The following is a 25,271-nucleotide window of genomic DNA, read 5'->3' as shown; positions in this document are numbered from 1 at the left end:
CAGCCTCCTGAGTAGCTGGGATAAAAGGCACATGCCACCATGCCTGGCTAATTTTTTGTATTTTTAGTAGAGATATAGTTTTACCATGTTGACCAGGCTGGTCTCGAACTCCTGACCTCAAATGATCCGTCTGCCTTGGCCTCCCAAAGTGCTGGGATTACAGGCATGAGCCACTACACCCAGCCTCTAAGTGCTATGCTTTTGTTAATGCATTAAACCCTAAGACAACCTACCTCAGGGCTGTTGTCACCATGCTACAGACAGTGAAACAGAGGCGCAGAAGGGTTCATAAGTAACTTGCCCCAGGTTGCTGCCAGTAAGTAGCAAAGCCAGGATTCAAGCTCCACAGTCCAACTTCAGAGCTTATGCTATTAACTACTTTGTTGAATGAATGATGAATGAATGGTGGATGCCACTCCACTGGCTGATGAGCAAGGCAGGCCAAATCTAGCCCTCACCCAACTAAAGATCCTGCATCTCTGAGGTTGTCCTGAATTTTACACTAGGGCACAATGCACCCTAACTGGGCCCACCCCGCACTCTATCTGCCCCTCAGCCAGGCCCCTGATACCTTCACACTTCAACAGTTTGTACAGTGGCAGAATTTCAGGTTTCAAAGCAGAGAAAGAATCTGAAGTCTACCCAAACCTGGTGTGTCTCTCCAGACATCTTATTTTTACACAGTAAAATGCAGCATTTTGGAAACAGGTAGTGCTTAGGCACTTGGCAAGCTGGCTAGATGGAGCACACTGGGTCCATCCTGCTCTCCCTGTTTGTGGAGGGTCCAACAGAACAAAGTTCCCTCCCTGGAAAGCAAGTGGCCCCTCTTCCTCACTCATCTTCAGGCAGTTGCCATGTCTTCATAAATCTGATCAAAATCCAGTCTCTGAAATCAAACCCCCTCTCCACATTCACTGTAGCCCTCCCCGCTCATGCCTGGACATCCTAAACAGCCTCGAACACCTCCCCAGGACTACTTCCTTTCTCTGACCTGAGATTGGAGTCACATTCCCAAAGCACACTCCTCAGCATATCAATCCTCAGCTCAGAAACTCTCCCCAACTCCAACTGCCTCGATAAGAAATGCAAACTCCCTAGCTATCATCTGATTCAAGATGACCTCCATTTTAAATGTCCCCCTCACTTAACACTACACATGAGCAGACCACATTAACCTACTACTGAGAAACTGTATCAGTCAGCTTTCACTAGGTTATGTTGCATAACAACAATCTCCCAAATATCGGTGGCGTATAACACACATTGTTTCTCATTTGCATCACTAGTCGGCAATGAAGGGACAGCTTCTCTTGTCTTCCATTCTAGAATCCAGGCAGAAGGAGAAGTGCCATCTAGAACACATCATCCTCAGGGGAAAGGGAAAAGGGCAAGAGCTGGAGAAACACACAACTTTTAAAGTTTCTGCTCAGACATCACGTAAGGGGTGTCTGCTCACATCTACTGGCCAAAGTAAGTCACATGTCCATGTCTGAAGTCAATGGATTGAATACCCTATAACGCAAGTCACATCCCCATCTCTACAGGAAGATCTGGAAGTAAGTAAATGCAAACAATAACATATGCCATCACAAAAAAACAAGTCCTGTCTTGGTTGGGCATGTTGGTTCACACCTGTAATACCAGTACTTTGGGAGGCCGAGGCAGGTGGATCATTTGAAGACAGGAGTTCAAGACCAGCCTGGCCAACATGGTGAAACCTCACCTGTACTAAAAATACAAAAAGTAGCTGGGCATGGTGGTGCATGCCTGTAGTCTCAGTTACTCAGGAGGCTAAAGCAGGAGAATCCCTTGAACTTGGGAGGCGGAGGATGCAGTGAGCCGAGATGATTCCATCTCGAGCCTGGTGTGACAGAGTGAGACTCTGTCTCAAAAAAAAAAAGAAAAGAAAAGAGTAAATAAATGAGTGAGCAGCTTGCCTGAGCAGACTTCTACCCCAGAGGCAGCAGAAGAGGAACAAATGGAGAACCCAATCAGCCTGGGAGGCGGGGAGAAGCTGGCTGGAAGAATCTGGCTTTAAGGATTAGCTGAGTCATGTGGAGGGGGATGGGGAATCTCTGGTATGTCTGCAAACTGCTTCTTCCTTTGTCTGACAGCTACTCCTGAAAGAGACATCGAGGTACTATAATTTTACAACACAGGTTACATCCAAAAGGCAATTCTTAGGATATATGACAGAAGAGGAAAAGGAGGTGAATGAACAGATGAGCTGTAGCAAAACCCTATGAAGCAAACAATGGGGAATTGGGTCAGCTATGTCGTTTCAGGGTTGCACCTGTCACTTGTTGCTAATATTGACATTGTCATATAGAAAAACAGGGAAGAAGTGGAAGGGGCAGCTGCAGAGTTCCCAAGCAGACAGCTGTCTTGGACTCTTCGGCTGCACAGCCAAAGGTGCAAGCTGCGCAGGGGTGTGTGTGATGGTACAATAGCTTGCAGAGATCCATCTCCAGTGCCTACAGCTCTACACAGGCCAGTGACCCATTTGTCCTTGTGGGACCCTGGACTGACTCGCCCAAATCCAGACTGGCAAACACCCCTGCTTCATGGCCCACTCTTTATGACAGATTTTTACACCCAATTCAAGGAAATGCCTCCAAGAAGATGGGCACAGAGGAGCCTGATCCAAAAAGAGGGGGAAGCAGCCTTTATCCTCCACCTGTATAGTAGGTGGAGCCCAGGGGCACTAAAAAGCCATGGAAACTCTTTAAATGGGGGATGTGATCAAGAATCAAAATTGTTATCCTTGCTGTTGTTTAATCATTACCTCCAGGCCGGACATGTGGTGGCTCACGCCTGTAATCTCAGCACTTGGGAGGCCAAGGCGGGTGGATCATCTGAGGTCGGGAGTTCGAGACTATCCTGGCCAACATGGCGAAACCCCATCTCTACTAAAAATACAAAATTAGCCAGGCGTGGTGGCGCATGCCTGTAATCCCAACTACTCAGGAGGCTGAGGCAGGAGAATCGCTTGAACCCAGGAGGCAGAGGTTGCAGTGAGCTGGGATTGCACCATTGCACTCCAGCCTGGGCAACAAGAGCAAAAGTCCATCTCAAAATAAATAAATAAATAGGAAAAAATATAAAGAAGAATCTGGGAGCATGTCAGAAATGGAGATCCCCACCCCCAGCCCCACCCCAGACCTCCTGCATCTGCATTTTAACTAGGTCCCCAGGTGACCATGTGCACATAAAAGACAGAGAGGCACGGCTCTGAGCTACAAGACCCACTGCTTTCCTCCAGGATCTCCTCTGTGATCTTTTGGATCCCTCCTGAGACCCCTCTGACTTCATTGTGTGATTCTCAGTATTGGTGATGAGCTTGGGGCTTGGGGGCTGTGGAAGAGGCAGCAACATCCTCCCAGTGTGTGTAGTCTGCAAATTAGGTACCAACTTCCCCACCTTTCCTTTCTTCCTCCTACACATATGGGTCATCCAAAGCCCACAAGTCACTGAGTCACTTTTCACACAGGGCTATAAGGAATCTGTGCTGGCTAAGGAAAAACCAAGCAAGGCTTAAACGATCAAAGGGATTTCAGAGCAATTCTTTCAAGGGCTTGCCCCCTCTGAGGCCCAGAGAAGAATCACTCAGAAATTAGAGAGTGGAAAGATGTAACCACACAGCTATTCTGTTCCACTGCCAGCATGGAAGCATCTCTACTAACAAACCCTCCAGCACATGGCCCCATCTAACTGAAACATCCCAGGGGATGGAATTTCCCCCCATTTTCCTGGGGAGACTGTTTGAGGCAAAGGTTTCCTTTAAGAAGCACTTTAGGGGAGGCAAGCTGCCCGTTGGTGGTTCTTCTCCCGGGTCTGCCAATTCCCAGGTGGAGCCTGGAGTCCCTGCACCCGGGTAACCAGGTGGAGCACTTGCAGCCAGGTGAGTGGCTGCAGCACCATCTCAAGTACTCTTGTTCACATAGCTCTCTTTGCCGATGCTTAGCTAATAAGCCAGAACCACTTAGCTGCTCTGATCTTTGTTTATAAGTCATTCTATCTACTCCATTAATCACCTTTATCAACACTCCTGCAGGTCTCTGGGGAGTTTCCACCTCTTTCTTGGCACCAGGCTTCTCCAGGCTGAAGGCCTTTCAGGGCAATGACCCTCATGTCCCGTTCTCAATCACCGCTGGCCAATCATCGTGTCCTGCCTTCCCTGAGCACCTGCTCAGAGTGTTGTTCATGTCCCCGCGGTCAGGCAAGGTCAGCAACCTTCATGAGGACAGCTTATTCAGCAACCAGAGGGCATTTCACAGAAGGCGCCAGTGGTCCCTCCTTCCCAGGTGTTCATCTTCAAATGAGGCAAGACACAAAGGCCACCAGGCCACCAAAGAAGGTGGGGCCGCTGCCACTTTGCCTGCTGCCGGTGTGGTGTGATGCATCCTCTTTCGGGATAAGCACCAGCCGGCCTCGCCGCATACTCCTCCGAGGAGGCACCGAGAGATGGAAAAGGAAACCAGGATGACTCTAAGAACTGGTTGTCTGCCTGAGAGAGGCCCCGACTCTTCCCTTTTGCATGTTACATGCGGTGCCCTACATTTCGTCAGCTCCCCCCTATCGTTTTGCTTACATGCCTCCAATGTTGCTTAGAACAAATACATCTGCTTTGGGGCCTCGGCAAAATCCTGCTGGGATTAAGCCCTACTGATCTAAAAAACGTAATAAACTGGGTGTCCTGACGTGTGAGGCCGTGTGTGGAGGGAGCACAGAATTAGGGGGATCCATGCCCCCTCCCAGCTGTGCTTCTGATGGTGAGCACCACACTCTTGCCATCCCTTGGCTCCAGGTGCCCAGAAGTGAAAAGGTAAGCAGTTACCTTTTCAGTGGGGAGAGGAATCGTTCCCACTCTTAAAACCTTATGTGAGACAGAAAAGCCCGGTTCCCTGCAGCAGCACACACAAGGCTTGGCATGATGCAGCCTCGGGAGCCACCACACCCAAGGACCTGAACCCTGCAAAGCCAGCTGAAAACATCTCCCTCACCCCGATTTGGTCAAGTTCTCTCTCACCACCCTATTTCTGCAATCACCAAGTCCACTGCCAGAAATATCCCACCCTCCCCATCTGTCCAGCAAATACCCTCTTGCGTCAAAGCACAGCTCAAATGCTGCATGCTTTCTGAAGCCTTCCAGCCACGCTGGGCATGTGAGTGTGTCACCCCAGGTCACATGCAGTGATTACGGAGTTTACCTTGTCCTCTAACCTGTGGGCTCACTGAGAACAGGGATTTCTCTCCTTTGTCCCAGCCTCATTAGTGTCCCACCCACGGGTACCCAGTAAATGCCTGCTGGGTGCATACTTTGGAATACAGAACATAGAAAATAAGCCAGCCACTGTATTTATACTACATGGCTCTTCTTGAACTAGCATCCTGTAGAGGGGTCTAAATCAAAGGAAGGAAGAAGTGCTTTTCATGCTCCCATCTTGGAAAATGGGGATGCCATTTATCTGCATCTGCAATCAGGGTTGATGACCCCCACCTGCAACTTGCACCTCCAACGTCTGCTGAGACCTACAGATCCTGCCTCTCTCAACCTATTCCTTGACACCCTAAGTAAAACTATCCCTTCTGCTAAGTCTCTGCAATAACCTCTCATTATTCTCCCTATCTTCATTTTTCTTTTTTTGCCCTAAAAAGCTAATTAAGCATAATGCTAAGGACTTTCACATATTATTTCAATTTCAGTTATTCTCCACATTGCCAGCAGATCTAACTTCCTAAAACCCAGAACGGCTCAGAAACCGTCCCTGGCTTCCAAAGCCTACAAAAGAGCATGAAGGCCTTTGGGTGTTTAAGTCTGGTTGGTTCCATTATGGAAAACAGTATGGCGATTCCTCAAGGATCTAGAACTAGAAGTACCATATGACCCAGCCATCCCATTACTGGGTATATTCCCAAAGGATTATAAATCATGCTACTATAAAGACACATGCACATGTATGTTCATTGCGGCACTATTCACAATAGCAAAGACTTGGAATCAACCCAAATGTCCGTCAGTGACAGACTGGATTAAGAAAATGTGGGCCGGGCGCGGTGGCTCAAGCCTGTAATCCCAGCACTTTGGGAGGCCGAGACGGGCGGATCACGAGGTCAGGAGATCGAGACCATCCTGGCTAATACGGTGAAACCTTGTCTCTACTTAAAAATACAAAAAACTAGCCGGGCGACGAGGCGGGCGCCTGTAGTCCCAGCTACTCGGGAGGCTGAGGCAGGAGAATGGCGTAAACCCGGGAGGCGGAGCTTGCAGTGAACTGAGATCCGGCCACTGCACTCCAGCCTGGGTGGCAGAGCAAGACTCCGTCTCAAAAAAAAAAAAAGAAAATGTGGCACATATACACCATGGAATACTATGCAGCCATAAAAAAGGATGAGTTTGTGTCCTTTGTAGGGACATGGATGCAGCTGGAAACCATCATTCTCAGCAAACTATCACAAGAACAGAAAACCAAACACCGCATGTTCTCACTCATAGGTGGGAACTGAACAATGAGATCACTTGGACTCGGGAAGGGGAACATCACACATGGGGGCCTATTATGGGGAGGGATTGCATTGGGAGTTATACCTGATATAAATGACGAGTTGATGGGTGCTGACAAGTTGATGGGTGCAGCACACCAACATGGCACAAGTATACATATGTAACAAACCTGCATGTTATGCACATGTACCCTAGAACTTAAAGTATAATTAAAAAAAAAAAAAAAAAAGAAGACTGGTTGGTTCCAACATACATTACAGGATGACTCGCCACCCATACTCACCCGCGCCAACCGTTCCCTCAGCCAGGGGGACCCTCCTCCTTCCCCAGCAAAGAGCACAGGCTCCGGAGCCAGGCTTCCCAAGTTCAGATCCTCACATTGCCAGCTCTGAGCTGGGAGACCTTGGGCAAGTTATCAAACCTCGCTGTGCCTTACTCATATCTTTTGTAAAATGGGTATGATAATAACAACACACCACCACCATCTACCCTCAGGACTGTCACAAGGATCAAGGAAGTGATGTGTGCAAAGTACTTAGAATGCTGCTACCCAAGTGTCTACTCCATCGTGAGCCTTCAGCAGCCACACCTTCCCATCTTCAATGCCACCTTTGCTGGGACGCCCTCTTTGATTTTGACATCGGGGACTTAACTCGTCCCTCCTCTACTTACCACCAGGATTGCAGCCCTGTGTACTCCCCACATATTACATGTTAGCATTGTGGATTCCTATCCTGTCAACTCAAATGGAAGCTCCCTGGAGGCCAGGTCCGCATCTAGGACAGTTTTTTTTCCCCTTGGGACCAGCAGACAGGGTTGCTCAATCAACATGCATCTAGCAACTTGATCTTTGAACTCTAACACTTAACTCCTTCTGGGTGTCCTGATTTTCCCCAAGGCACCAACAGGCTAGAGGGGCCAGCCAGGGAGACAGTAGCTGCTTTCGTGGAGGCACAGCTCCCTGAGGGGTACAATGAGGGACTCTGTCCATCCAGTCATCATTCGCTGCAAGCAGAGTCTATGTCCAACTCCCGTCTCAGCTCTAAGCCAAGGACAAAGAGGACATAGTCCCTGCCCTCAAGGAGCTCAAAAGCAAGAAGGGAAAGAATGGCAAATACCTACATTCTTATCATTGCAATCTGCCATGAGCTAAAACCAAGGATGGCTTCCACCTGAGGTCAGGGAGACTGCCCCCAATAGGCCTCCTAAGTAGGGTGATTTTTTTCATAAATGCATTTGTTTTAATAAACAGATATCTTAGGTACAGAGCTGAACAAACTGCCATGGGATCTGCCCAGCCATCCCTGAACTTGGCATGTACAATGGAATCCAAAGTCAGACATTTGTAGTGTGAAATGAGATAAACCAACAGTGGGGTCATACAAGCTGGTATGTTGGTGGGGTGGTGTGAACGGTCTTTCTCTTTCTATTCTAGGCAGGAACTGCATCAACCACATTAGCCAAGCACCATGCTTTCACCAAATCCTACTCGTGATTTTATAGATCAATTCTGAAAATCCCCAAATAACTGATGTCCTCTATTTCATAAAGGAGAGATGTCTTCAAAGAGTTAAGCATCTATTACAGTCAGGCAAACAAAAGTAATCGTATTTGCACAGCACTTTGCACTTAATCCTTAAAAGCCTGTAGGGCAAACCATATCATCATTACACCCATTTCACAGACAGGAATTAAGGCTCAGATAGGCAAAATAACTTGGACATAATCAGGTTGTGTCAGGGCCAGAATGCAGACTCTCCAAATTCCAGCTCTCATTCATCAGGTCCTACATCACTAACAGAAAGGACTTTATCTGGAACAATCACAGTGAATACCGCTGTGCCCCATGTGATCTGGGTCATCTCTTGGTGTCAGCCATGCAAAGGGTCTACAGTTTCTTGTCCTCAAAGAATTAATAACAAGCAAATATAAGCTCCGCTATTCATTTTTAACTTTAATTCAAAATGAAGCAAGTGCTGCACTTATAAAATTCAGCCTCCAGCCTTTATCAGAGGGCAGCTCTGAAAATTTATGCTGTGAAGTTATATTTCAATTTAAGGTCTCTTTAACAGGTAATTGCAGCTGCAAAAAAAAAAAAAAAAAAAAAAAAAAAAAAAAAACTTGTATAGCGCTCACTCTTATGCCAGGCACTCCTGTAAGCACCTTACAGAGATTAACACAAGTCACTGCTCAGAACCCTGATATAATGGTACCATCTGACCTCCAGGAGCACATACGCGTGTACAAGCACTCACATGCACACACACTTCTATTGAGTGGCAGGCAGACACATCAGTGAATGAAACACACCCTGCCCCTTTCCTTGGGTTAAAAGGCAAGATCACTAGTTCAAGGTCACAGAAATACAGCAAGCGCAGTGGCAGGATTGCAAACCAGATGGTTTGGCTCCAGGGTCCATGTTCTTTGAGCTCTAACACTTAACTCCTTCTGGGTGTCCTGATTTTCCCCAAGGCACCGACAGGCTAGAGGGGCCAGCCAGGGAGAGCGGTGTCACTTTTGTGGGAGCACAGCTCCCTGATGGATACGATGAGGGACTCTATCCATCCAGTCACCATTTGCTGTAAGCTGAGTCTATGCCTGACTCTGGTCTCACCTCTAGAGCCAAGGACATAGAGGACATAGTCCCTGCACTCAAGGAGCTCAAAGTCAAGAAGGGAAAGAATAGCAAAATCCTACATTCTTATCATCGCAATCTGCCATGAGCTAATACTGAACGAAGCACAGCCTGTTAACTGCGGAGACCACCCCAACTGTGGATTACTGAGAACCAGTTTGCCAACGTCCCCCTGGCCAGCGCAGGTAGCTGGTATCTCCCAGGCATCACTGCCACCCCCTCCCCATGCTTTAAAAAAAAACAAATCCAAGTAATCTGATCCAGCCCTAGCCCTAGTTGAGCACGGACTCCGGGATAAATCCCCAAAGCCTAATTACTTACTATTGTGCCTGATAATCTTGGGAGGTGTTTGTTTTCTCTTTCCCCTCGGACAGCCAATGAGCAAGACACAGTGGTTGCTAGCAAGTGTTCCTCCAGGTACGGGAGGTGATGCTGCGATTTCTCAGGGAGCAGTTTCAGGTGCACGCTGCTGTCTGCCTAAATGCCCTTCCACAGCCTCCACCTACCTTTCGAGGCCAGGCTCAGACATGGTCTTCTCCAGGGAGGGCACCCTTGCCCTGAAATACCACACTGTTTCCTCTGTGGCACCCTCCCTAGGGAGACCCCCCACCGTGGTATTTGCAGCAGGTGGCTTGGTCTGATTTTCCAGCCCTGGCCTGTCTTCCCCATGCTCACTGACAGCAGGGACTGCGTCCCTTCCAGCTTCAGAGCCTAGTACAGTACGGGGTGTGTGGACTTTAAGAAGTATACGTTGAATTTGATTTCTTGGGCAGTTACTAGGAGACTCAGGGCTGGAGCCATGCACTGTGCTGAATTAGCAAAGGAAGCTGTAGGTCCAGAAACCAGGCAGCCACACCTGTTCCCACCTCCATGGGAAGGCCCCCTGGGCAGGGAGCTCTTCTGCTTCTCATCCACACAGTAACCTCTGTTCCTTTCCCAAGGAGCACATCCACTGCTTTTTCAGAAAAAGCAGTAAATTATTCCGGCACATTTATTTTTATTCCTTTTTAGTAAAATGCCATGTTCCAAAGGCCTCTTCTATAATGGACAATGTTAAATTTAAAAAATCCATTTTCAAGCATTCAACTTTTCTGTTACGTCGAACGGCTGGATCTCTTTCACCCAAGGCAATAAATGGCAATGCTTTATAATTTCCATTTTTAACTCAGGGAGGAATGTTCCTCAGGGTTCAAGAGGAAGCCGAGTGGGCGCTCTCTGGATTGTTGTGGGCCACACCGCATCAAGAGCGGAGAATCTGCAAGTTGGGGGTAGCAGATGGCCCAGCAAAGAGGAGAGATTGGGAGCAGATAGCCCCGATCATTTGGATGAGGCCAAAAAAACTTCTGATTGCAAACAAATAGGTATTAGAAACATACCAAGAAGCACGGCCCACAGAGGTGTTTGCTGCTGCCGTGGACAGGGCATTCTCTGTTTCTCAGATGGGCACTCAGACAGTGACAGGCTGGAATCTGCTACAGAAGTTCCCATCTCTGGTTTGTCTTTTCTACCCCACTTATTAATAATTATGGGTAAGGAATACAGGAATCACAATTCAGACCACCTGAATTAAAAATCTTGCTCCACAGAGGATTTTGGGGGCAGTGAACCTATTCTGTATGACACCATAATGGTAGATAGGAGACATCACACATCTATCAAAACCCGTGACATGAGGGCTGGGCACAGTGGCTCATGCCTGTAATCCCAGCACTTTGGGTGGCCAAGGCAGGTGGACCACCTGAGGTCAGGAGTTCAAGACCAGCCTGACTAACATGGTGAAACCTCAGCTCTACTTAAAAAAAAAAAAAAAAAAGTACAAAAATTAGCTGGGCATGGTGGCACATGCCTGTAAACCCAGATACTTGGGAGGATGAGGAAGAATTGCTTGAACCCGGGAGGCAGAGGTTGCAGTGAGCTGAGATCCTGCCATTGCACTCTAAACTGCACAACAAGAGTGAAACTTTGTCTCAAAACAAACAAACAAAAAAAAAAAACCAAAAAAAATGGCATGTACCACACAAGGAGGGAGCCCTAATGTAAAAGGTGGACATTAGTTAATAACAATGTATCACTATTGACTCATCATTGTAGCAAATACACCCACTAATACAAAGTATCAATAATAGGGGAAACTGTGAGGATGGAGGGGTAACAGAGGAACTCTATTTTCTGCTCAGTTTTTCTGTAAACCTACAACTGCTTGAAAAATAAAGCTATTAATTAAAAACACATAAACCACTGATTCTGCCTTTTGTTGGCTGCATGGCTTGGACTAGTTTGGGTTTCTTTTACTTCATCGGCAAACTGAGGACAGCACCTGCCTTCAGAGTTGTTACGAGAAGCAAGTAACACCTGAAAAGTGCTTAGAATAGTGCCCAACACAGGGTGCCCTGGACTTAGCCAAGATGATGATGACAATGATGATAATGATGGCAGCCACCACGGGCTCTGTATGGTTCAAATACTGCCATACAGCATGTGGTGTCACACAGCAGCACTGTGAGACAGGTAAGAAGAGCTGCTATCCTCATCTTACAAAAGAGAAATCCTGATGCTTAGCGAGATTATGTAACTTGTCCAGGGTCACATGGCCAGTAAGTGGTGAGCTGGGACTCAGACCCTCGCGTCTGCCTTCACCATGTCCAACTACTGTCTCCAAGACAGACAGACAGACAGGAAGGAGCCTTTTCTGGCTGCTGAAAATCTTTGTACTTATCCAGCGTAACCTCCTTTTGCTAAGAAAGAGAGAGACGGAGGGAGAACAGCCACTAAATGCCAGCAGGCAGGATCTGGGCACAACTGATACTAGAACGCAGACCTTCAGCTCCCAATCCAGTGACCCACTATATAACATCGCATTCCACCCCACCCCCTGAAACAGGCATGAGTGGGCACAGTGATGCCAGGTGCCCTCTTCCTCAGCCTCTGTTTGTAATCAGATTGGTGGCTGTGCCAGCCTATGGCTGTCCAGTGTGGTTGGTGACAGTTTCCCTAAGAAGCTGCCTGGCCCTCTGGAGGTTGCCCTTCTCAGGAAAGGCCCTCTCCAGGCTGGACATCCTGCCCCTGCTGTCTGGGAGAGGCATGGAACTGTGATCTCCCTGCCCACAGTCGTAAATCCAATTCTTGCTTCTCTAACTCAAAATTTGCTTTTACATAACGACTTTGAAATGTGGATGTGTGACTTGTCTCCCAAGCCCACTGAGGCATCATTCCAACAGATGTTTGTTCAGAATCCAGACACTTCTTGCCACCAGGGCCACTGCACCTCCCCACCCACTTGTCCTGATGTCCTTTTCGCAGCTCTAGGCCCCTTGTCCTTCTCTTGATTTCTTGTGCTTTCTCCACCTCTGCTCCCCACACAGGGGAGTCTACAGAGGCCCACCCCTAAGGGTACCTGCTTGGTGATCTCACCTCCTCCTAGCCCAGCCACAGTGCCAGCTCCTGTGCTCAGGGTCCCACCCCCACCAGACTCTACCACCCTCTCCCCTTCCACAACCGCCCTTACACCGGCATGGTACAGAATAAAAAGTAAGGGTGGAGCAGAAGCAAGCTGATGACCGAAGATTCTCCATCTAGCGCCTGCGTCCGTCTCCTCTGCTCCCCTGAAATGCTACAAAGCACCTTTCTCTTCAGACCCTCCTTAGCACCCTGCCTCAGCCCGCTTCTCCCAACCTTTCTTCTGTGGACACAGCTCAGGCATCTCAGAAGATGTATTTGGAAGAAGGAAAACCACACACAATAAAGCAAATTCTAAAGAAGGATTTAAATCCTTCCCACAACAACAAGGGGAAATCAAGCGCCAACATGGGACACAGGACATTGGAAACCCAAACCAATAGGGGTCACATCGTGGAGAATGAAAAAAATATTCAATATCAGAAGTGGGGCAGGGTGCAGTGGCTCACGCCTGTAATCCCAGCAATTTGGGAAGCCAAGACAGGCGGATCGCTTGAGGCCAAGAGTTCGAGACCAGTCTGGCCAAAACGGCGAAACTCCCGTCTCTACTAAAAACACAAAAATTAGCCATGTGTGGTCGTGGGCGCCTGTAATCCCAGCAACTCAGGAGGCTGAGGCAGGAAAATCACTTGAACCTGGGAGGCAAATGTTGCAGTAAGCCAAGATCGCACCAGAGCACTCTAGCCTGGGTGAGGGGGTGAGACTCTGTCCCAAAAAAGTTCTAAAAAAACCCAGAAGTTGGGGATGAAGGCAGTGTTAGAGAGGGGGAAATCATGCCCATCCCAGTTATGCAGGCAAATATAAAATAACACCTGTCAAGACACAAGAAAATTCTTCTATTTAGAAGCACGTTCTACAAGGTAGGCCATCCTCCAGCATCCTAAATCCTTCAAAGATAAAAAACAAACAAACAAACAAATTTGTTTCCAGAAGAGAAAAGAATAAATGTGTTGCAAGATGTTTACTTGTTAACTTGCCCTCAGAAAATTCAACTGACAAATCATTTTCAGTACTTAACACACACAGGCATTACATCATCTTTGGGGTGAGCAGATTAAAAAGTGGTAACAGAGAGAAGCTAGTGTCTGAGCATGTATTCTGGGCCAAACACTGTTTTAAGTGCTGATGGGTATTTAGATTCATTTCATTCCAACAATCCTCTGAGGTGGAGGTACATTTGACCCTTGAATAAATCAGGCATTAGTGGTGCCACCCCCTCTCAGTTGAAAGTCTATTAATATGTATAACTTTTTTAGACGGGATCTCACTCTGTTGCTCAGGATCTCAAGTGCTGCCCACAATGCCCAGCTAATTTTTTAATTATTTGGGAGACAAGGTCTCCCTCTGTTGCTCTGGACTGAAGCAATCCTCCTGCCTTAGCCTCCCAAAGTGCTGGGATCACAGGCATGAGTCCCTGTGTCTGGCCTGCATATAACTTTTGACTCCCCAATAACTTCACTACCAATAGCCTACTGTTGACCGGAAGCCTTACAGATAACATAAACTGTCGATTAACACATATTGGTTTTTTGTGTTTTTGAGATGGAGTCTCACTCTGTCACTCAGGCTGGAGTGTAGTGGTGTGATCTCGGCTCACTGCAACCTCCACTTCCTGGGTTCAAGCGATTCACCTGCCTCAGCCTCCTGAGTATCTGGGATTGCAGGTGTGCACCATGATGCCTGGCTAGTTTTTTTGTATTTTCATTAGAGAGGGAGTTTCAGCATATTGGCCAGGCTGTTCTCGAACTCCTGACCTCAAGTGATCTGCCTGCCTCGGCCTCTCAAAGTCCTAGGATTACAGGCGTGAGCCACCACACCCAGCCTGTTTAACACATATTATATATGTCACATGTATTACACACTGTATCACTGTATTCTTACATAGAGTAAGCTAGAGGAAAAATTTTGTTAAGAAAATATAAGGAAGAGAAAATATATTTATTCAGTAAGTGGAAGCAAATCATCTAATGGTCTTCATCCTCATGATCTTCATGTCGAGAGGAGAAAGAGGAGGGGTTGGTCTTTCTGTCTCAGGAGTGGCAGAGGCAGAAAGAAATCCGCATGTAAGTGACCTATGCAGGTTTGCTCAACAGTCAACTGTAATTATCACCCTCATTTTACAGATGGAAAAAGTGAGGCACATACTATGGTTTTAAAATGCAAACAAGGCTTTCACCCTTTATAGTCTAGTTAGGGGAGGCAGATAATACAATAATGGATAGACTTAGTGCCTGCAGGCCAGTTGTGGTGGTTCACGCCTGTAATACTAGCACTTTGGGAGGCCGAGGCAGACAGATTGCTGGAGCTCAGGAGTTTGAAACCAGCATGTGTAACATGGCAAAACCTCGTCTGTACTAAAAATACAAAAATTAGCCAGGCATGGTGGCATGTGCCTATAGTACCAGTTATTCAGGAGGCTGAGGCGGGTGGATGGCTTGAGCCTGGGAGGTCAAGGCTGCAGTAAGCGGAGACCATACCACTGCACTCCAGCCTGGATGACACAGTGAGAATCTGTCTCATTTTTTAAAAAGTAAATAAAATTAAGAATTCACACCTGCAAGGAGCTAAAACAAAATGCCATGACAGCCAGGGACTCAGAGGGCTACTTTGGACTGGGTGACCAGGGAAAGCCTGTGAAGGTGCCAATGGCAAGTAGGAGCCCATCCTGGAGGATCTGGACAGAAACAGTATGGTTCCCAGACACTCCAAAAGTCAGTCACAGAATGCAACTGTCACTGCTTCTGGTTTCACAGGTCGGGGCTGGGCCCAGCCATCTGTGTTTTTCAAGTCCCCCTGGTGTCTTTCATTTACAGGCCAAGGTTGAGAAGCACGAGGTTCCATTCTCAGCTGTCTTCAAATACTCCAGATGTGTGGAAACTCATTGGTTCTTTATATAGACTGAATGTTTGAGTCCCCCGCAAATTCACAGTTTGAAGCCTGAACTCACAATATGATGGTATCTGGAGGCAGGGCTTTTGGCAAGTAATTGGGGTTAGCTGAGTTCATGAGGGTATGGCCCCCACGATGGGATGAGCACCCTTATAAGAGGAGAAAGAGAGACTGTGTGCTGTCTCTCTCTGCCACTCTGAGCACACGAAGGTGTCCATCTGCAAGCCAAGTCGAGAGCCCTCACCAGTCACCTGGACCTTGGATTTGCCAGCCTCCACAACCGTGAGAAAGAAATGTCTATTGTTTGAGCTATCCTGTCTATGATATTTTGCTAAAGCAGCCTGAGCTAAGGCAGTCCTCTAGGGACTCAGAGTCACTGCCACTCATTCCTACATCATACACGTGGCATGGAAAGACCTGCTGCCATTTTTCAGTGCTTGCTCTGCACACGCCATGAAAATAAACATCCAAGGCCTAGAGGACCATGTTTTGCCTTCAGATCTCTAGGGAAAAATTAATTATAAATTTTCCACAGACATCATTGAGCAAAAATAAAGCAGATTTTTAAAAATCTTTCCTACATTAAAAAAAAAATGGTTTTTAGGAAAATGGCTCCATTAAATAAGTGTTAACATTCAAATTTTTGTTTGAATTGCTTTTGTTCAACAAATATTTATTGAACACCTACCAAGTGTCCAGCTGTGCTCTAGCCCAGAAAGCCACCCGGGCATCTCTTCAGGATGCCAATTCTGATTCGGGGGCTTGAGACTCTGCATTCCTGATATGCTCCCAGGCGATGCTCCCATGCTGAGCACTAGGTCTCCAGGCCAGCAAGCACCACTTCTGACTTCATCCTGAAATTGCCTGGGAGCTCTTATAAAGCAACGACTCCTGGGCCCTACCCCAAACCAATGAAAGCAGACACTCTGGGAGTGGGACCTGGACATTTCAAAATATTCCTATAAAGCTCTTGAGGTGATCTAAATATGCAGCCAGGATTAAAAACAGCTCTTTTGGCCACAAAAGAGGTAGCCCTCAAGGGTAGACACCCAGCAATGAAGTGAGTTATGTTAGTGACACATGTCACAAAAACATAAAAACAACATAGGCAGCAGGGCACGGTGGCTCACGCCTATAATCCTGGCACTTTGGGAGGCCGGGGCAGAAGGACTGCTTGAGCCTAGGAGTTTGAGACCACCCTGGGCCACATGGCAAAACCCTGCCTCTACAAAACAAATACAAAAATAGCCTGTGGTCCCAGCTACTCGGGAGGCTGAGACAGGAGGATCACTTGAGCCAGGGTGGTAGAGGCTGCCATGAGATATGATCACACCACTGCATTCCAGCCTGGGTGACAGAGTGACAAAATTAAACAAAAACAAACAAACAAAACACACAGGATGATAAAGGTGGAAGGGAAGGGAAGGGTGGTGGCTAGTACTTATGATGAAACACAGATAATGAAATCAAAATGCTAACACCAAGATCTGGGGATACAACCCCGGGCAGAGTCCATTTTCCATGTAGAGTCTTCAGGAAAGACTAGAGCAGGTCCCCATTCATGTTTTTGGAAAACAAAGTTCTTCCTCTCACAGGTAAAGACAAGCATAAGGCACAGGCCGTAAAGACACACACTGGAGGTTCTTACGGAGACGTGGGCTCCTGTTTGTAGGACACCCACTCCAAGTGGTGCCTTAGCACAGGAGAGAGCTCTTAAAGCTCCATCTTCTGACATCCCTGAAAGGCCTCACCCAGCAGAGCTGCACAAGGTGCCCTCCAAATCATGGAGGCAAACTTAAAGCAGAAGCCTGAAGAGGAGGCAAGATGCCCTGCAATTCTTTATGAGGAAACCCCACCAACTGTGCAGAAGGGAGGCAGCCATCAGACGACAGGATCTGTCACACCCCTGAAACTCTCACTTGAAGCTCTAATCCAGCCTTCCTTATCACAGCAAGCCCCAGGATGGGAGGCCAGGGTGAAGAGGTGTAAGAATTGAGTGTTTGCTCTCCAGGTGCCCAACCTCACCGACTCCCAGGTGGAGTTCTGGTGGTGGGCATGGAACCTATGACCGAGGTCTAAGCCAGTCCTGGGCCCAGCACTCCCTTGGCCAGATCAATCTGCAAGGGTGGTCATGCGGCCCAACTCAACCCAACAGAACTTTCTGGCTTCTGCAGAAGCTGCTCAGCCTCAGCATATTTGAGTCTGGGAGAACAAAAGGTTGGGCCAGTGGTAACCGCCTTCCCATGCTAGATGATAAGTGAGCCCAGAGATGGAGAAACAGCAATTGACACCTCGTAATCTTTGATTTCACACTGCCAGTTACTGAGGCACTAAATTTCTATTTCTGCTAAACCCAGTTCTGTCATAGCAACTCTAAATATCCCTGCCTCATCTAGTACCCCAGGCTACACAGAAGGACACTGGACCAGCTCATCCTCCTCTGTGCACCTGCAGTGCCTCCTGCAGGGCTGCTCACTGGGAAGCCTCTGGAGTCCGTCAATGTCACCCAGCTTTCCCTGTATTGAGATCTTGCCCTCTCTACTCTAGTATAAGCTACTCAATGACAGGGGCTTGCATCTTATACTCCCCACTACGTGTCCAAAATAGAGCTGGACACACACCAGCAGGTGCTTGCTACACAGACTTGTGAAATGAAAAGGGAGCAGAGATTCTCATAGGCCAGGGAGGAAGATGCTGGAAGGGAAGGCCGGCCACAGCCCCCATCTGGCCTGAGAGGAGAGCTGGGGACTGTGCAGTACAAGGGAGAGGCCTGGCACCTGGATCCAGGTGACCCCAGTATGTTCCAGCTGCCCAAGACATCTTAGGAAGCCACTAAACTTCTGAGCTTTGTGTATCTTGTCTTGGCAAAAACGTGATAAGGATTAAAATGTGAGATACATCAAAATGAACTTTCATTCCATCATTCGACCCATATTCATGGAGTCCTTCCTATGGGCCAGGCTGTATTCTGGAAACAGTCAACAGAAAGCATAATGCAAAAGTTAACCATTTTTAAAGATAGTGTCAAGTTCCCTCCACTTCCCTTTCCACAAAAGGGACAAGGTAAGGTCTTCCTGTGGAATAGAACAGACACTTTATATGTTGAATGATTTTTAATCAGACAGCTGAAGACAGACACAGAGCCCACAGTGGGGCAAAGGAGAACTCTATGATAAGAAAGGGATCCGTGTCTAAGCCAACATACTCAGGCTATGTACAACAGAAGTCACGGAAGGCGCATGGCCAGCCCAGGATAAGGGCACCAGCAAGCTTGAAACCACCCAAACATTCCCCAACCCTGATTCTTTATCCCAAGTAGCAAAGGGTTTCCATGGGGATGGTGCCAATTCCAGCATTTCTGGTCCCTGGAATGGGTGGGAACGGCCCCCAACATTAACAATCCTTGGCCTCACGCATGTTTTTCAGTGTACAGCCAATGACCCTTGTCATATGTCAGTTGGCCCACATGTCCACCAGCCTGGCTGTTGAGAGCAGACACCCTGGGGGAGGGAATGACAGGATGACACCCCTGCCTGCTGGGTCACCAGGATAGGAGGAATTACCCAGGTTCCAAGTTAATCCCAGCACTTCTCTGCAAGCCTGCGCTTGTCCACCACCACGTCCCTCCCGGTGGACTTCTCAGAAGCCATCTGAGGGCAGGGAAACTGATGGCGTAAAAAACAGTATGAAAACTTTGACAGAAGGTCGCCCTCTCCTAAGCACAGGGAACCAACTAAAGGTTTTAGTTACACAGGCCTAGGCTCTCAAACCAGCTTTACCACTTATGAGTTCTGTGACTTTGAGCAACTTGTGCCTTCTCCCTAGATCTTTCCTGACCTGTAAAATGGGGACGAAACTTGCCTCACAGAGTATGACAATTAAACACATGGGGATTCCCATCCAACCCTGCTCCTTTGCCCTGGAGCTCCATCTCCTTTCATACCCAGGCCCAAACAGAGCCTTCCCAGTTTCTCCCAACAACCCTGCAACAGGCAACTATTCTGCCCATTCACAGGTGAGAAAACAGAGATCCAAAGATGATGTGATCTGCCCAGCAACTCAGTGGCAAAGCCATCTATATTAAAACCTCACAGTTCCCTAAGGGCTTGTGAATGTATCATCCCCCCAGATCCTCCTCACAAAGACCTTAAGGGTTGGAACCAGAGCTCAAGCGTAGAAGTGCCTACGGTCTGGGCAGTGGCTGTGATTTCTGCTCTCTGCCAATATACTCTCTTCTCCTGAGAATTTTCTTCACTCATTTAAGCAAAGCCTGTCTGTGGCAGGAGAACAGACAAGATGTCACCTCTGGGTCTCTACTGCCTCGGACCCCCAAGAAAAATCTGAAGAACATCAAAACAGGACGAGCAGAATCAGTCTCCAGGGCTGAATGACACCCTGCAGACTCCTATTTGAGAGAAACGGCTGCAGCACCCCAGAGCGTCCCGCCCCTGCATCTGCCCAGGCATGCCCGGACCCTGGTGGGCCATCTCAAAGCACCATTGCCACAGCAGCTGGATCTGCCACTGCAAGAGCTCCAGTAATGGATACAGTGAGCAAAAGGGAAAGAAAACAAAGACATCTCAAGCCGCAAACAAAATCAAGAGAACAGGGAAAATACTTAGCCTTCAGGAACACTGTGAGAACAAAAAATAACATTTTTAAACTCTTGAATGTGACCTTTTCAGTTGCTGGATAAAGAAAGCACTTGAGTTGCTTAGCAGCACCATTGACGAATGTCTTTATGTTACCTTTCAACACCTCACGGCCACCCTTTCCCACTCAGGTCCACAAACCGCCTTTCTCAGCTCCGGCTGTAACCGCCCACATAAGCACCATCTCCAGGTCAGGCCAAATGCCTTAGTAGACTGGGTGGAGAAGAATCGATTTCTTACCAGGATCTGTGCAGTTCTTGGCTGTCTGTGTCCCATTCACTGGGGCCATCAACTTTCTATTTCTCCACGTGTCTGGCAGGACACGTTTGCTAGCAGAAGCTGTTTTGTGCCCTGGATTGGAAAATAAGTTACAGATACCATTAGGTCAGTGTGATGGCTGCATTTCCAAAATGATCTTATATTTGTGTATCTATGTCAGCAACTGCCCTGTTTGCCTATTTGGAGCCATCTTTAGGAACTGATAGGTTGATTGGAAGTATAACATAACCTGCTTACATACAATGGTCTGTTTCCTGGATCTAGTTCACCGTTTCCAGTCCCAGATGGGTCAGCATGTGACCTGACCTTGGCCAAGACTGAGGTGGTCTCAGCACCTCATAGGTGCAACAAACGGTTTAGATAGGTGGCCCTTTAGGTGTTCTTCCAGTAAAAGACACTCTCAGAGGGCCCCTGCCCTGGAGGAACTACAAATGAATAGCAAGTCAGCAAGCAGGTGGGCATGATGCGGTCTGGCCCAGTGCTCCTCACACTTGAATGTTCACGCAGATCACCTGGGGATCTTGTTAGAATTCAGATTCTGATTCAGCAGGTCTGGGGTGGGACCTGGGATTCTGCACTAACAAGCTCCCAGGTGGGGCTGATTCTGCTGGTCCAGGGGCCATACTGAGCAAGAAAGAATTCGTGGACGCCCACAACCAAACACACTTAAACTCCTAAAGGTAATCCCTGATCCAGCAAATAAAAATGATCCTCATGTTAAGACCTTCAAAGTATTCATTTACCTCTCCTGATGCTCATTGCTTCAGCTGAGTAATGATACCTCTTCCATAATGCTGACATCTAAGAGCCTCTAGGTATGTTGTTATTTCTGGTGTGTAATTGGGGGTGGGGGTGGGGAACAAAAAACAAAATAACCACTGACTTGCCCAATTGCAAAGCACCAGGTACTAAGATATTCAAAATAACCTTCCTGGGTCTCATTGGAAAGAGCCACTTTTAAACCCTGCATCCTCAAATCACAAAGTAGGTTTCGAAAGGCAGTTATTTCGAAAACTTCAATCAAGTTCTGCTTGATTTTGCCTATCAGTGTACACCTCTAAACGGTCTCTGGATGTTGATGGCCTTTCTAACTGCTCAAGAAGGTACCACCCACTTTACCTCCGTGTCTTGGTGTTTAAATCACCAGCATTTCTTTTGTTTTTTTACATTTGAAAAAAAAATGAAACTAAAAGGTTCACAGCATCCAACTCAAAATGAGACGATTAGGGAAGTGAATGTCTCCTGAATTAGGGAAGTGAATGTCTCCTGAAGGTTACACATGGGGTCACATCCCCCTAAACAAATTTCTTTGATTAGTTCCGTCTCTCTTTCCGCTCCACCTGAAATTTGCATAGCCTAAGCTACTCCCAAATCCCTCTTGGAGGAGGGGGCACAGGTCGAGGCTCCACACACCCGCCTTCTCCCTCCGTAGGAGTTAAGGGGAGTTGAGAGACACGATGCTGATACATGGCAGCAATCCCCCGCGGCAGACTGCCCCAACGCTTTAGGGTTGGGGAAGAACACCTCAGGGCACCCAAGGGACCCCTTTGAACCAGGACAGGGGCGAGACGCAGTGGCAGTTCCTGCGGCTCTGCAGAATAGGAAAGCCACTCAGTTTCGCCCACCCCAGACCAAGAGAATCCTGCCTGCACCCCGCAGTTGCGCTGCCCATTCCGGGCGCACTCCCGGGACGGAAGCGGTTCTTGCTTTCGTCTTAGTAACACACACCTGCAGCCGTGTCCTGAGCCCCCAGGGGCCGCGCGTAGCTCAGGGGAACCGGCGCCACCACGCAGAGCGTCCATCAGCCCTTCTGGGCGCGCTCTACCTGCCCGGCTGGGAGGGGACTGGATGAACCCTTGGGACCAAGCTGACGAGGAAGAAGGGGGAAACATCTCGGAGCCGCCCCGAGACTCCCCAGCCAAAGCCCCCAACTCCCCAGGAAGAGGGGGCCCGTACCAGCACCCACCCAAGTTGCCGAAGAGGCCGGACGCACAGCACACCAGGGCCAGCACCGCGCACACGAAGCCGACTTGCTGCGGCAGCATCTCTCGCCTCCTGCGAACTTTGAGCGGCCGGAGGGTCCCGCGGAGCGCCATTCCGGAGCGCCTGGGTGCCGTCCCTGGGAGAGGATGGGGAGCTTCAGCGGCCGGAGTGCAATCAGTGGCCGATCGGCGCTGGAGCTGTAGCAGTAGGTGCGCGGCTCAGAGGCGAGGACCTCCGGGCCAAAGCCTCATGTCCCGCGGGCGAGGTCTGCGGAGGAGCCCCTTGGGAAGGTGGACACGCGCGACGCGGCCGGAGCTCAGAGTCCCGTGCGCGGCGTGCGCGCTCCGCGCACCATGGCTCCGTGGCGAGGAGGCGACGCCGGCACGGTGGCGCTGGCGGCCCGGGCTGGCAGGGCTGGCGCAGTCCCGGCGCTGAAGCCGCTACCTGCCCGCTCCGCTTCAGCTCGCTTGCCCGGCCACAGTCCTGGCAGTAGCGCCGTGGGAGCACTCAATGCGCCCCCGCGCCCCGCTCCGCCGCGCCCACTCGCAGCATCCTCCTCCAAGTTTGGCGGCTCCCGCTCCGGCTGCCAGCAGGCGATGCTCCCCTGCTTCCCGGCGAGCCGGCCCGGGCGGCCGAGTGCGCGCAGCGGGAAGGCGGGCTGGAAGCGCGGGACCTGAGACCCTCGCGGCGAACAGGCTCGACGTCGGCCCTCCCAGGGGCGAGCTCTACCCGGGAACTTTCTCTCCGGCTTCTCAGCTGCGGGCGCCTGCGTCTGCGAGGCCGTGGCGCCTCCCGCCCGCTGCTCTCGCCTCCCTACTCCTCCCCTCCCGCCCGCCTCTCACCCCCCGCCCTTCCCAGCACGTGTACTCCTCCCGTAGGGCGCACTCCCCTGTGCACTCTTCCCTTCCACCGTGAGGTCCAACTACTGACCAATATAATCCCCTTCTTTCTTCCTTTTTCTCTCCCTTCCCATATGGAGCAGCAACGAGCCCTTCCTTTACCCTCTGAGGCTGCTGCAGAGAGAAACAGGTTATGGCACCGCTGGGGACTCTTAGAACAAGGGTTTCTGCAGAGCAGTCGCTCCTGTCTGGGCTCCCCGACCCCCGAGGCCACCCGAGGCCCCGCCATACCCCCTCTCCCCCACCCCGCCACCCGCCACGGGCAGAAGATGCAGGAGAAGATTAATTGGTCATGCAGAGCTAACACACAGGCTGGCACCAAGCCAACAGGAGCCTGGACCCGCTGGGACCAGCTCCTTCAGGGCTCTCGGGACTGTTGGGGACCTGCGAGGCCGCGACACCGACCTGCAAAAAAGCTGCAGACGGGGCAGAGAGGGAAACCAGAGAGATCTGCGGGCCCCACCACCGACAGCTGAGCTTTCGATGTTCCTAAGCCTACCATTTCCCAGGGCTTTCTGGTTTGGTTTTTTATCTCTCCTTGTTGGTCGGCTCTCCGGTGTAAACCGCTTTAAAAATGGGGCAGGAGGGAAAATTTCAGAACAGCAACTGAGGGGTGATACAGGTGCAGGCAGGTGGAGGGGACCCCAGCCCAGGGGGGTCTGTGACTACCCCTAGGACTGACTTCCTTCCCGGCCAATTCATCGCCACCTGTTTAGTGCTGCTAGGGGTTAAAATCCTTTTTGGAACAAGGCCAGCTCTTTAATTAAATAAATACATACCCACCGTGTGCAGGCCCTGTGCCAACTGGAGAACAAAACAATAACAAATGTATGAGACCCATTCTCTGCTTTCAAGGAACCCTAAATCAAAAGGGAGCAAGGCCCTTAGATAAATGCCCCATTAAGGAGGGTCCTAAAAGTCACTGTTGTGCAGAATGTGCGTTGTTCACTCACAGCTCACTACACTACTGTGTGGTCCTCCGCAGCATGAGAATTACCTAAGAGCTTATGCGACGCACAGGCTAAGATTCCACCCCAGACCTACTGAGTCAGAATGTACATTTTTAACAAGATCCCTTGGAAATGTGTGTGCACCTTCACGTGTGAGAAGTGCTCCCTTTTCGAACCTGCTCCAATGACTCTAGCCGGTCACCACCCTCACGGTTCCCTCTGGACCGAGTAAGCAGGGATCATTTTGCTTGTGTTAGTCTGGCATAGTGACACAGGTTAGAGATGCCAGAGGGCCAGGAAGGGAGAAGGCTCACTGATTATTTTCAGCAGCTCTGTTTCAATACCAACAAAGATAGTGAAGGCATGAACACAAAACTAATTGCAGTGGAAACCCCTAGAGGAAATGAAATGGAAAAGGCCAGGGTTCTGTTTTTGTCTGCAGAGATGCCTTAACACTGAGGCTCACTCTCTGTACTGGTGACCTCAACCAAGCATGCCTGCCTGTGACAGAAAAGACACTTTTCATACGTTTGGAGAATTTTCTTCTCATTGACTAGACTGTGCAAGGATGCATTCAGCAGTAGCAAATAGAAGACTATAAAACATTGTTAAATATGGCACTTAGAGAGCTAGTCAAGGGCCCTTGGCATCAAATTTAAGCCAAAGGAAAAAGTTAAAGTGCAAATATGCTGTTGTTCTGTCCATAAAACAGTGTCAGGATCACATTGGTTAAAGCAATGCCAATGAACAAAATGGCATCTTGTTACTAGCATTTAATATTTTCTTAAAACTTTTGTCCATGGAGCTCACCTAGGGCTGGTGAAAATACGTGTTTTTGAATCCAAAACAGGCCAAAGGAGTCATTAGGTGTCTGTCTTTAGATATTTAGTCAGCTCTTTAGTAGGACATTTTCTTTTCTTTGACATTTTTCAGTTAATAGTTAGAACGCTTGGAATAATTTCTCATGCACAAATGGATTCCTTTTATTTGACAGTTTAAAAAGCAATTCATTTGAAATTGTAC

The 25,271-nt window shown here is 48.9% G+C and overlaps 1 protein-coding gene across 1 annotated transcript in view; it reads right to left on the bottom strand.

Annotated features, from left to right (window-relative positions):
* The window catches only part of SLC24A4 (solute carrier family 24 member 4), a 171,278-nt gene extending 150,796 nt beyond the window's left edge, over window positions 1–20,482 (bottom strand). The window contains exon 1 of the mRNA XM_030931774.1: window positions 20,378–20,482. Within this exon, the coding sequence (XP_030787634.1) occupies window positions 20,378–20,426 (49 nt within the window). The 5' untranslated portion in view covers window positions 20,427–20,482. The remainder of the gene's footprint in view (window positions 1–20,377) is intronic.
* Between the last annotated feature and the right edge of the window lie 4,789 nt (window positions 20,483–25,271).

The sequence above is a fragment of the Rhinopithecus roxellana genome, chromosome 5 (genome assembly GCF_007565055.1).
Source record: "Rhinopithecus roxellana isolate Shanxi Qingling chromosome 5, ASM756505v1, whole genome shotgun sequence".
In the NCBI taxonomy this organism is placed as follows: domain Eukaryota; kingdom Metazoa; phylum Chordata; class Mammalia; order Primates; family Cercopithecidae; genus Rhinopithecus; species Rhinopithecus roxellana.
The sequence above is the reverse complement of the archived record's forward strand: the minus strand, read 5'-3'. Positions and strand labels throughout refer to the sequence as shown.